Source organism: Rhea pennata, chromosome 2, assembly GCF_028389875.1.
Source record: "Rhea pennata isolate bPtePen1 chromosome 2, bPtePen1.pri, whole genome shotgun sequence".
Classification (NCBI taxonomy): domain Eukaryota; kingdom Metazoa; phylum Chordata; class Aves; order Rheiformes; family Rheidae; genus Rhea; species Rhea pennata.
The window spans coordinates 49,766,559-49,779,527 of record NC_084664.1 but is presented as its reverse complement, the minus strand read 5'-3'; the positions used below and the strand labels follow the sequence as shown (position 1 = coordinate 49,779,527).

The 12,969-nt window shown below is 39.0% G+C and overlaps 1 protein-coding gene across 1 annotated transcript in view; it reads right to left on the bottom strand.

Moving 5' to 3' along the window:
• Positions 1-12,674, bottom strand: part of TRAK1 (trafficking kinesin protein 1) — a 109,707-nt gene extending 97,033 nt beyond the window's left edge. The window contains exon 1 of the mRNA XM_062569463.1: positions 12,466-12,674. Within this exon, the coding sequence (XP_062425447.1) occupies positions 12,466-12,551 (86 nt within the window). The 5' untranslated portion in view covers positions 12,552-12,674. The remainder of the gene's footprint in view (positions 1-12,465) is intronic.
• Positions 12,675-12,969: the final 295 nt, after the last annotated feature.

The window sequence follows — 12,969 nt, the reverse complement described above, 5'->3', positions numbered from 1 at the left end:
AAAGGGAGAAACCCCCCAGCAGTTCTCAAAGACTTATTATGCAGTTTATAGACAAACTGGCACAATTTCTCTCAAGCCATTTTTCTGCTTATGAAATTTGCATGCAAACATCAAGAATGAAATAGGAAAGTAAGAATTTGGTGTTTAAAGCCTTTCTCAGTATACCCAGTACATTACCATATACATGCGTCTGTGTTCTTGGGAACCTAGGAATGTTTATCTTAACAACAGGCTGTGGAATTTAAGGAAACTGGGCCAATTATCTGTGGCTTAATGCCATTAAAGTCAAAGTTACACTAGCAGAGAGAGTTTGCATTGGTGTTCTTCACCAGGAGCATTAACATGAACCTGGCAATAGCAATACTGTGATACAATCTGTAACAAAAAGTAAAAATAAAAAATAAAAAGCTCCTTAAATGGAGAACTACACACGACCACAAGCTAAGTGATAAAAAAAAAAAAAAAAAAAAAAAAAAAAGAGAGAGAGAGAAAGGAAAAAAGTAAACTTAACTTACTATGTATAAAGTTTTGCTTCATTTCCAGACTGAGCTATCTTAACTATGCAATAAAGTTGAAATCCAGCATTGTGACTTTTTCAAAGCATCACAGAAATAAAAGTCTGAAGTCACTCAATACATGTAGAATCAAACTGTCCAAAGCAGTCTGGAGATTTAATTTTGGAAAAATAATTACAATAAACCCTTATGCCCTTTAACTGTCAGACCTGAACTGAAGGCCACTGCGCAAGCTGACTTGCTTACCAGTCACTCAATTCAGTTTCCCACTTATCAGCATGCCTTATGACTTATTCATATCTTATCACCCAGTCAGAAAACATTCAGATTATACCAACAGCCTCAGGCAAGCAACCAACAGGGTTTCCAACCAGAAGAAACAGTTCTTTGAAGACCCTTACTCCTATGGCTTACTAAGTACATACACACACACATCCTCTAACAACTGGTCACCTGGACTCTTCTGGATTCTCAATTTCCACAGTTACATTTGAAGATGATTATAAAATTTGACACCGTAAGGATGTATCACTAAAACCAAAGTAATACCAAAAAAGGTAATATAACCAAAGTAAAAACTTCCACACTTTTTGCTTGCATATGTAGAAGCAAATTTCTGTCAAGGGAGCTGTGGAAGATTGAGATTTCTAAAGCAACAAGCAAAATGGAAAGCAATGCCTATTAGTACAATCCTGAATATAAACACAAGATTTCCTGAAAGGAACAATCCTCCTCTTACCTTCTCTGTAAATTCCCTGTGTAGATGCTCACTTGGCATATAAACTCTTATCTGAGCTAAAATAGGTAAAAGGAAGCTAAGATTTGACAGCTGAAGCTAATAACATCAAAGAGTGCTTTTGAGATCAAGTATATTACTTTTAAAATATCATTTAGTCTTCACAAGGGAAAACTAATCTTATATTTTCTGTCCAGTATGTTCTAGGGAGTTGCAAGCACCAGATCTTAAAGCTTTAATATACACCTTTCACTGGCAAGACAGACTATGAAATTCTTTGCTACTAAAAAAAGGTACTGGGAACACTTCTGTGCAGCTTAGCATAGCAAACAAGGAAAAAAAATAACTTTCATGGAAAGGGCTGCACATCATATCATTACAAAAGAGCATTTTTAGAAAAAATACTTGTGCATTCTACGTAGACAATGACTTCCCTGAAATGAAGCCAGTCTAAGATTTAACAACTTCTACCATTCATGCAGAAAAGCTTCTGATCCAAATTCAGACCTGCTTTAAGTACCAGCAAGTTGACATACTATAGTGTATCTGCCTGAAGGTTTGGGATTCAACAGAACTTTCAACAACATGCCCTCTAATACCATCAGAAAATAGTCCAAAGGCAGTAAAGGTCTCCAAGCCATCATATAACAGTTGTGGCTTTGCTTAAAAAATTTTTGGTCATCCTTTTGGTCAGAAGAAAGTAAATGCAGTATTTCCCAAGTAAAAAAGTTCTTAGAAAATAAGACTAATTTAAAGAGGAGGTTAATTTTTTTTCCCCCACCAAGAGGCAGGGAGTTACACCTTACAGTAACTCCTACTGCAAAGTACCTATCTGCAAAGACCTGGGTACACTAGCCCTCCCTTTTTTGCCTTGCTGGTCTGGATCCAGGCTCAAGTTTAGAAACATTTGTTTTCATACTAACTGCAGGGTCTAGCAAAGGCACAAGCCCCTTTCTGCTAAGCCATTTTGTTCTCCTCAGGAGCCTAAAAGCACACTGGCTCTTACACAGAAGTAAGCTGCCAGTCCAAGGGGACCTTCAGGCACCTTCTTCATGTGGCCAGCAGTCAGTCAGGAATGTTCACCATCAGCTGGACCTGTCACTTAAGAGCCCATGGAAGAATACTGTATTACAATGCCTCTGTAGGATCCCACGGGTCACAACAGTGTAGCTCAATTTTCACATCCCTGTCCTCCACTACTGAAGTTGGGGGGGTGGGAGGGGGGAAGGGTGCATGTACCTCATTTATTTAATAAAGAATAAAGATTCATCATCAAAATACCCTATTGATATCCAGCACTATGCTGGAAACTCCGTAACCAAAACAGGAAGCACAGTAACAGTTTATTTTCTGGAGTGCATCATGCACTCCACAGCCCTGTCCATGACTACAAGCATGTCAGCAAACTTCATTTCCCATGACTCAGGCCTAGCAACAATTCCCTTGGAAGCTTCCACCATTGCCACAATGGATTTGCCAAGGCCAAAATAAGCCACTCTCCTATAGCCAAAAAGGGATACAGCCCCTCTGGGTACACATGTTGGTGATGAAAAGCTGTACCAAAACTTTCCTAGAGCTCCGTTTCTCATGATAGAGTGACAGACCCGCAGTTCTCACACATCTGCTGTTTCACTATGCTCTGCTCACACCCTTGCTGTAAAGTTGCTGTTCAGCCCAGACTCCGCAGCCACCAAAATCCACAACAGCTGCCTGCCCGGCCCCTGCTCACAGACCAAATACTTGGTGCAATTTGAGTAAGGCACGCTGCCACGTTCTCAGCAGGACAAACCACTTTGTAAATGCCCTCTTCCTCAGTCCAACTCTCTACCTACACTGACTGCAGTAGGAACAAGTATGACTATTAATAAGCAGGAGAAAAAGGTCATCAACTTGACTTGGATCCATGACTTTGTAGGCTAAGATCACTTGCACAAGATGCCAGAAGGGCCAGATAAGAAATCAGTTTTCCCAGAACTTACTATAAAAGTGCATAGAAACAACACAATATACACCTGTAAGGTCTCCCACCGACTCCTGCTGTCAAGTAAGTACTAATAGACCCATGTTGATACAAAACAGAAAGGTGTTTTACAACTCCAGTTGGTTCCAGCTAACCCATACTAAGTCTAAGTAAGAAAACACAGCATCAGCTGTTAAGTGATTTTTTTTTTTTTTTTTTTGCAAGTCTTCTCCTTCTAACATTTGCTAAGTGTCATTTCATCAGTTTCCATTCTTCAAACTTTATACTCTGTTCAGTATTTTCAGGTCTAAACACACAAAGAGCAGCCCTTCATTAACTTTTTGTAGGCCTCTACACAGAGCTGCCAACTTAATAGTGCAATTAAGAACATATAAATAGTACAAAGGAGGATATTTTCTTGCTACTAGTGCACATACATGATTTACTTGCATAGTATTTGGCTGGAGGAGAAGACTTCCAGGTTTGTATACAAATTTTTCACTTTCGCCTTGCACAAGTTTCATTCTCACTAAATGAGAAGTTTGTTTTCACAGTTATGTGTAATCACAACTATTTCATTGAAAATATATTAGTCTGTGCTGCTCAGTACTATAGATAAACATCTGTGCACAGTGGAAGCGCATATTCCTACAGACTGCGACAGGAAGAGAGTTTGAGCACGGCTCTGTGCTTGTTCCAAACGTTTCCACAGACGACACAGCTGCGCAGTGCTACGTGGCCATCCACGGTGCAAAGTAAAAAGTAACCAGACAGTACGCTGGCCACACCGTGCCACCATCCTTCTGGATCGCCACCAGGCCCAGTGACGGAGCTACGCGTGCCAACAGCCACAAACTCAAATGCTACCTTAATGCAGTTTGCATCCTGTGTCAGTTCGCCTAGATGTAAGATGTGAGACGTGATCTGGAAAAAACGGCCGAGTTAAGCATTATGGTCTGTGTTCTTCAGACAAACTACAAACAGTTGCAGAAACAAAACTGAATTTTAGCTAGCAGTATACTTTAGCATCCATCTTTGGAGAAATAGTTTTATCGGCATTAACAGACAATTTCACTAGAATTCTAGTACGGCTCTAGATTTACTAGTACTGTAGTCATCTGACAGTCTACATTTGTTCCAAATCAGTTACAGGCACAAGACTTCAATCTTATCAAATGCAACTATGCAAGTTTACAAATCATTCGGGACACATGCTCTACACAACACTTTCATGACCATAGACAGAAAATACCTGATTCCACATAAAGTTAGTGTCATGTGCAGAATTTTTAGGGTTAAACATCCTGCACAAGCAACATCCTGCATGACCAGATTAAGCCCAACAAAATCTACAAGACTGTACATGAAACACAAGGTTCAGCCTCCATGCAATAATATTGGTAGGTCCAGGACATGCCAGTCAAAATGAAGAAAAATGATGTTCAGCACAAATGTTCTGACTGGCTGGTGGAAAGAGAGAGAGAGAGATTTTTAAGAGAATAGTTTTGGGGGTAGGGGGGGAAGTTTGTCACATCAGCTTACAAGCTTACCATACTCCTGGTATGGAAAAATATAGTGTGACAGAACATACAAAATTTAAAAATAAATAGTGAAAAGGAGATAGCTAATCTTTCACTTCAACATGCTTGCAAATGTTTGATTTCATTAAATGTTATTTTACAGAACACTGTAGCAATGGACAGTTTACTTTATCTTCAGTGTCCCGACAGTAATGAAACATGCATCCCCAAAATGTTTCTGCTATGTGGCAATGTTCCCAGGTATGTCACTTGAGAAGTTTCAAACTGTTTAAAATTCCATTTTCAGTTCTCTGCCTGCAACTTTTATTTGCACAGCTAAACACAAGTGAAGAAAAGCACAATCACTCAGCCATGCACATGGACACTGAAAAATTGGAGATAACCTTTGACTTTCTTTTGCACAAGGACAAACTGCATATTAAAAAAGAAAAAGCAGAGAAAAGCACTGCAATACATTTAGGGGAGTTTTACTAGTTATTTTCCCACTAGGAGTAATAGTGACCTTCCTATTCTGAGTTCAGAGCATAGCACACAAATAGAAAACTAGCAGTAGAAAACTAGCACAAAAAACAAGGCAGCTCAACAGTAAGTAGGCTTATGTACAAGAGTTCTGTGAATAAAAGAGAGAACCTGAAGCTCATGGAAAAGTGTTTTTTTAATATAATTTCTTTTTAATATTAAAAAACTGCCTGTAGCTAAGCATCATGATCAAATACAAGGTTTCACAATTTATAACTATTTCCTTTTTCAGTGATATTGTTGTCCACACAATGCTTCCTTAGTTGCCATGCAATCAGAATAGTCTTGTTTTTAGAAAAAAATGAGTTTACAAATTACTAATCAATCCCACTCCACCTAAACTATCTCAGGTCAGAGCCTCTCCATTAATCCACGAGGAAGAAGAGCAGTTTTCTCAGATGAGCTAAAATGCTAGAGTTTAAGACCCAGCATATCCAGACAGCCCTTGAACTTCACCAGAATCAAAAGAAAGGCTTGTTCCTTGATTTCCCCCAGTAACATGAGGATTATTCCTAGGCCAGTGTACGCTTTCTCGATCAAGCTAACACACCTGTGACATGCCTTTACTTTACAACTTACCAGGAAATATCAGCATAATCCAAAATAGATGTAACAGTTGGAAGTGAAAGTTGCCTTCCCCTCCCACCATTCCCCAGGCAGTTCCCATATACAGCACTCTGCCAGGGCTCTGGCCCTGAATAACTCTTAACAGCCTGACCAGACCATTAAAAATAGCTTCTCGACTACAGGACATGTACATTATCAGCAAAAAAACATTTCTGGAGACCTAGTAACATGCCCAGAGCTCAGTCTGGTGACATAACAGACTAAGGACGCAACTCCAGAATGATTCGTCAGGTTAGGGAAGCCTTGCTGCAGGCAGTCTGTGCCTGTCACACTCAGAACGCATTTTGGGGGGAGGGGGGGTCCTCTAATAGGTGCTTCACAAGCCATCACAATAAATTGTACCAGGATTATTATTTTTTCATGACAATAAGGATATTGTAATCAACAGTAATTATAAAATCTGATTAGCTTAAAAACCATCAATAATCTCAAGTACACTTAATATATTAGCTTGCAATCCAGCAAAGTCTCCAACAGTTTCTGGAGGTCCTTATAAGCAAAAAATAATAAGATACATGACACCAGGATAACATTCTCCACACTTCAGGAAGTATTATTACCATTTTGCAGTGGAAAAAACAGACAGGGAGATTAAAAGTCACTTTTGTGTAGATACCTGTGATGTGGGTTCTGTTATTTCATTGCATGCTATGATCACTAGTCCAGAAGAAAGTGCATGTGAAATCCTTCATTACCTAAAGTTCCAAGATGTAGAAATAAAACACAGTTAATGTCTCAAAGAGTTATGTAGAGGCATGTGTCTCTGTCAAACTTTCAGATCGTAGAACTTTGGTGGCATTACAAGAAATGGAAGACTGAATTAATACCAAATATATCCAAATTGCTTGTTCTCCTATCTCTAGATCTAAATTCTCTCATTTAACAGTGAAGGCTGAATGCAGCAAGTTATTGATCTGAGGTTCAAATGTCATACACAAAAACTTTTTGCATTTTGAGAGGTAGTGGTAGCAAAATCTACTTCTAAGAAAAATGAATCATACAGATTGAGGCTGTCCTTCACATAGATGTTCTCTCAAAATCCAAGACAGCCATTTTTTTGCCAGTCACAAAGCAAGGAAGCATTGCTCAATGAAGTCAAAATACAAACATTTCCTTCTTTCTCCCTTCAGAAAAATTAGTTTTATGCTGATAGATGATACTTATTCTTAAATTATGGTAAATGCATATATTAACAACAGCAACTTAACAAGCAGGAGCAGGCCTTCTCCAGACACTGTATGAAATGATATACTGCACTGTATAGCTTTGCTCAAGTGCTACCCAAGGCATCTTAAAAGCAATGAGAAAACCCCAAAACAAAGAAACAAACATACCACACCACAACATCTTGACTCTCAACATCCATGTTCTGGATATTTTATGTCATAGGGAACTTGACAACTCTCAGAAACACACAGAAAAAGTTAACAAGTTTCACACACAAAACTGCCTTCTCTGTACAGAAAACCAATTACTGCAACTTACGCTGCTCGCTTCTAACTGCGGACAGCACTTTGACTTATTCGAAATGGATGGAACAGCCTTCTTCTGTCATTACAGAAAAACTCTGTAACCAAACATTGAGATCCTTGGTCTGATGCTTAATTCCAATCTTATTTTCCGAGATTTGCAGAAGTTTACTTTGTCCAGAGAATTTACATAGCAAAGTATTCATATGCATTTACAGATATAGCTCCACCAGCTGACAGCTGACATACTATCAGTGCTGGTGCTCCTGCCAAATACAGGTCTGATCTCTACAGACAACATTTTTAAACCTGAAGATGTCCTATTTGTGCTATCTTTGCTTTTGCAGTGATGTTGAGGTGTTATAATTCTTTGTGCTTACGGATATATAACTTAACAACACCTTGCAAACTGACTCATCGTTTGTGGTGAAAGCTGCTGTTGTCTTCTATATGAAGAATTAAATGTCATCAACTGTGACTACATTAAGAGCTCTAAGTTTAAACAGCCTTAGATCAACAATAGCTACTTTAGACTTTGAACAGCATACTTCAGAGGCATTTTTTTCCTGTACAGCTGCCTCCACATCAACAGCATGGTTTTACCCAAAATAAACTCCCGTGCAGAGCCAAAGTGATACAAATTAAAAATTTATGCTTTCAAGCATAACCTAGATATGCAGTCTATTTCCATACATGTGATCCTTTAAAGATAAGAGTGCTTCCCTTCTTCTGCCAAAGTCTAACCCAGATGTGAGGAAAGCAGGACTTTCCATGGCTACGGTAAACATACAGGGAATCTATTCCTCCCTTTGTTTTTCCCATGACACTTTCATTGGAGGGCAAGTCACATCAGTTACATGATGACCTTCCTACTCATGTTATGTAAATGACCATTCCAGAAATACTAAGTTCTCTGAATCAAGTTAAATATTACTGTGCTGCTGATGGAATAGATACCATGTGAAGTCACACAATTGGAAAAGGGATACATAAACTTCAGCACAACTTAAGAAAAAGCAGAAATCCCACTAGATTTGCATCTTTCTTTCAAAGGCAGAGAAGAAAGAAGAATCTGACTGACTGCAGCCTTTGCCATTTCAAGATAAATATGTTCAATTCAAGTTTTTGGGGCATGTGTGGGGTTTATTTTCCCCCCAAGGGGAGGGGGTGACAGAGGGTGAGGATGTGTCTCAACTTCACTACTTTCCACTCAACTTTGAGACAGAGGCATTTTCCTACCTCATAGTTTCTCTCTCCCCATCCCCTAAGAACTTTGCCTATGGAAAGAAAAGGAAAAGTCAGTTCAAAAGTCACCAACACTTCTCAGTAAAATTAAAGATATCCTGGCCAGAGACATAAGTCACTTCTTGATTCACCTTCCCCAAAAAAGTTAACAGGAGCAGCACCAAACAAGTGCCCTGAACAACCAACTTAGGATGCCTGTGCTGTAACTCTGCAGCAACTCCACTGAAAGCTAACTAACCAAGTGAAAACACCAAAAGATTGATTTTCCTTCCAAATTGACTTCCCCTTGCAAAATTTGGTGTAGCTATGCAGTAACAGTTGCCACCGTTTGTATTTCTTGAGGCTAAAGAGTGATGGGCTATGGGGAAGAAAAACAATCTAGTCAAAGACATAAAAATAAGCTCAAGGTCTCTTATATCAATACATGTCTAAATTGGAATTTCCACATGATATCTGAGCTATCTATATTAAGCTTCTCAGTCTTCCACTAAATTAAGCTCTTGAATGGCTTAAAGTTCACATGATTTTTTAGAGCCTAACTAGGTAGCCAATTATATTCCTTCTGCATCTCCCGTATTGAAAGTTTCCTTGTCAGCTACATTTTTCATCTGCAGTTCCAGCTCTCCTCCTGATGACCCCCTCTATGTGCGAGATCAAACGACATGAAGCACAATTCAAAGGCATCCTGTTTTAGAGCAAAAGGATTTCTGGATGAGATGACATGAAAAAGAACAGTGCCACAGTTGATGACAAAATAGCTTCAGTATTTGAAAATCTAAGAACATGAAAATCACAAGATGAAATATATCCCCGTCATTTCTAATCCTCATGTTTTCCCAGTAATGCCTCTAAATCTCCACAGTGAATAGCAATGCTTTCAGGACAAGCTATATTGTTCTGAAAGGTCACATATGCATCTCAGCCTTTAATTTCATATTTGCAATAAATGAATTTGAATCAAATATTAAATTAATGAATTTGCCACAAAATAATCTAAAATAAAATCCTAACTGGAAAGTCTAATACATGTATTATAAATTAGTTCCAAAAGTTCCTGTTCCGTCTAAAGAGCACATTAAGATAAAATTACTTCCTTGCAAGTCTCCAAGGGCTGTAAGTTTTGGTACAGACCTGCTCTTTGCTTTTATCCAGGTTTGCTTCACACACCTAGAATCAATGTGCTCAACAACCAAGATCTCAAAATTAGAGTAAAAGCTTCCAGCTCAAACCCTCCTCTGTGTTGTTTTCTTTCACACAGAGCCTCCTCTGCCTCCAGCTTTCTCCTTATAGTCAGTGTTAATGCTGTGTTTTGGGACATAGTTCATCAGAAAGAAACAAAGCTGATTTCCAGTGTAGTCCATACCATAGATATACATACATTTTCAGCAACACCCAGGATAAAATGGTGATGGTGGTGGAGGGTGGGGTAGAATTCATTGAAAACATTTCTGAATTTAATGAGCTCCTCCAGAAAGGCTTCTGCCACAAGAATTCAACACCTGTGTATGATAGATATTTGTACTCCACATTTTACCCATGGGTTTAAAAAAAAAAAAAAAAAAAAAAAAAAAAAAAAAGGCAGAGACAAGTTCTGAATCGTTGTCGCACATATGTAAGCCTCATTAGAAGTAAGACCTAATGGAAAGAAACAGGGAGGGTGGGCAAGCGCACAAAGAATACAAGCTCTTGAACTCACAGTACCTTCCTGTTCTGTACTGCAGGGCAAAAAAGGAATTTACAAGGGGAAAGTAAGCCAAACAAGAATGAACAAGGACAAAAATCTATTAGGTGTATGCCATTGAGGAACACCATGTTCTTCAGTCTACCCCCCACAGACAAAGGCTCCAACTAAAATGTAAGCTCCCTTCAGTTTTCTTAATAATGCAAAGTAATACTACTCCAGCTCCTGGGGGCAGGAGGAAGGAGGAGAGCAAAAGCAGCTGACAAGAAAGGTATTCTTTCTGCTTGATATGGAGCTCCATCTCTGCCTAACTACAAATACACCCCCAAAATTTGCAAAGTCTTATTACAGATGCTAACAAACTCCACAGAAAATTCTCATTTCCTTCCCTCCTCTTCCCTTCAGTTGTCTAAGACTGCCGTAGCAGCAAGATTCCAGGCTTTGCAAACCATTAATTTCTGTGCTGTTTAAGCCTGTGGGTAATGACAGTCCAAAGCACTTCTATAAAGTTAAAGTTTTAAATTTAAAGCTTTTGAATAAGAAGCTTCAGCCTCCTGCAGGCCAGTCAATCACAGAACAGGGAACAGCTACCATAGGCCTTGTTTGAGAGCTAAGAAGTTCCCAACCACGGAAAGGCCCTTTAAACTGTTTTGGCTCCAAGATGAAATGGGTTTTGTAACAAAGAACCTGTGAACAGTAAAGTTAAATTTGATTTTTTCTTTTAATTTGACTATAAGCAGTTGCAAATTTTTACAGATTCATTAGATGTACTCATTCTTTTAACAGAGTTCAGACACAGTCAAATTGTGGGGAAATAAAGAGTTGGCAAATTATAAAGTTCTTCATTTGAATATAGTAATGAGGATTGTTACACTAAAATTTGTTGCTAAGTGAGTAAGTCTACACCAACTATGCCTGCTAGGAGAAAAAAAATAAATAGTTTTCCCACTCTTCTGTCACCGGAACACAGACAGTAGTTAACTTTAAGAGCAATCTAGAATTTCAGAGTCACCAAAATCTAAAAAGTTAGCCTTATTCTTAAGAATAATAGACTTTCTCGGAAAAAATGGCTGATACTTTCCAAAATTCACACAGTGTAGCCATTTTACTATTTCAACTTGAAAGCTCTGGTTTCAAACTTAAATACAGACAAGAAAAACCCTCAAATCACATCCAGCAAATGAACTTAGTAAAATGACACCCCCAGTACAAAACATATTTTGGAAAGAAAACGGTCAGATCTAAGCTCCTTACACTGTAGAAATTTCCACCGTAACAACAAAAAAGTACAGGACACCACTTAGACAAGCATCACTAATAACATACTTAGGCTTATAGTAACCAAAGTATCTATCAGTATAAAAAGGTTAATACACATTGCATATAAATATTAATACATATTTCTTGCCTCTGAAGCTCCAGGTTCACTGATAGGAATCAGTGGTAAATAAATTGTCCCATGAATATCCTGCCACTATCCCAAATAACTGCAAATTAATTGCAGCTGAAAGCCTGCAAAGCTGTGCAAATAATTCAGCTCACACCAATTTACCTGCTCCCATCACAGCACTGAATAATCACACCATGACTTAAGATACCTGGTGCTCAAAGAAGACTCATCTGTAAGCTTAAAAATCTTAGCTAGCTCAGACTCCTACTGTTCTATCCTCGAAACTTTTGGTGACAGCATTCTAGCTAACATGACAGTTTACCAGAACTTTAGACCTTGAGGTACAACTCCAAACAGGGGAGGAGGGAGAGGGAGAAAACCACCACAGCAAACAGCCATCTGACCCCTTCAAGCATGCTACATTGTCAATACTCGCTATTTTACAAACCAAAGCACAAGTCCTTCCTCCTACCCCACCAGAACAAAACCTGTATGTGGCAATACAACAGCAGCTCAACTCAGCATTATTTGAGAAAGAGACCATGCAGCGTTATCCAGTGCAACAGTTCGAAAACAATGTTCAACTAAGCTGCAGAGTAAGGGATTTCAAAAGATACTAAAGCAGCATTTGCCATGTTTTAAATCAGCTCAGACAAAGGGGTGCAACATGGATAGCGATGCCTCTGCACAAACACCCCATACATACGACACTCAAAGCAAAACCCTGTGAGGGGAGACGAACAGTATCGGGGATTACAACTCTGCAGCAGCTGTTGCTGTACCTGGTTTTCAGCTCTCTCTGCTCTTGATCGTCTGCATGGCATTCATCCTTTCCCGAGTCTTCTCTCCTCCCCCAGAACTTCACCATTTGGCTAGCGGGCTCGCTTCAAGCGTCGCTTCTATTTGCGTTTCCCCAACACGAACAGTTCTTTATGCTGTAAGGTCATTTGAATGCAATTGTAACTTTGGCTCATGCACAAGTTTCCTCGCCCTCTCTTGGCAGAGCAGTTACACAAACTACCAAACTGAGTCAAAGAGAAAGGGTTAGGGCTACTCCTCTCGCGTCACAGTCTGCTGCTTCAAAACCTCGACTGTTTGAGTGCATTTCACAGTCTCCACAGTCTTAACCATGTCAAGGAATTCTAAAGTTCATCACAGAGCAGTATAGACAACTACATACAAACCTCCTTTGACCAGGACAACTATTAGCACATCTTTTCCCCTTAAACATCACACAGCAAACAGGAAAAAAAAAAGGATATTTATCACAAAAAAAACTACAATAT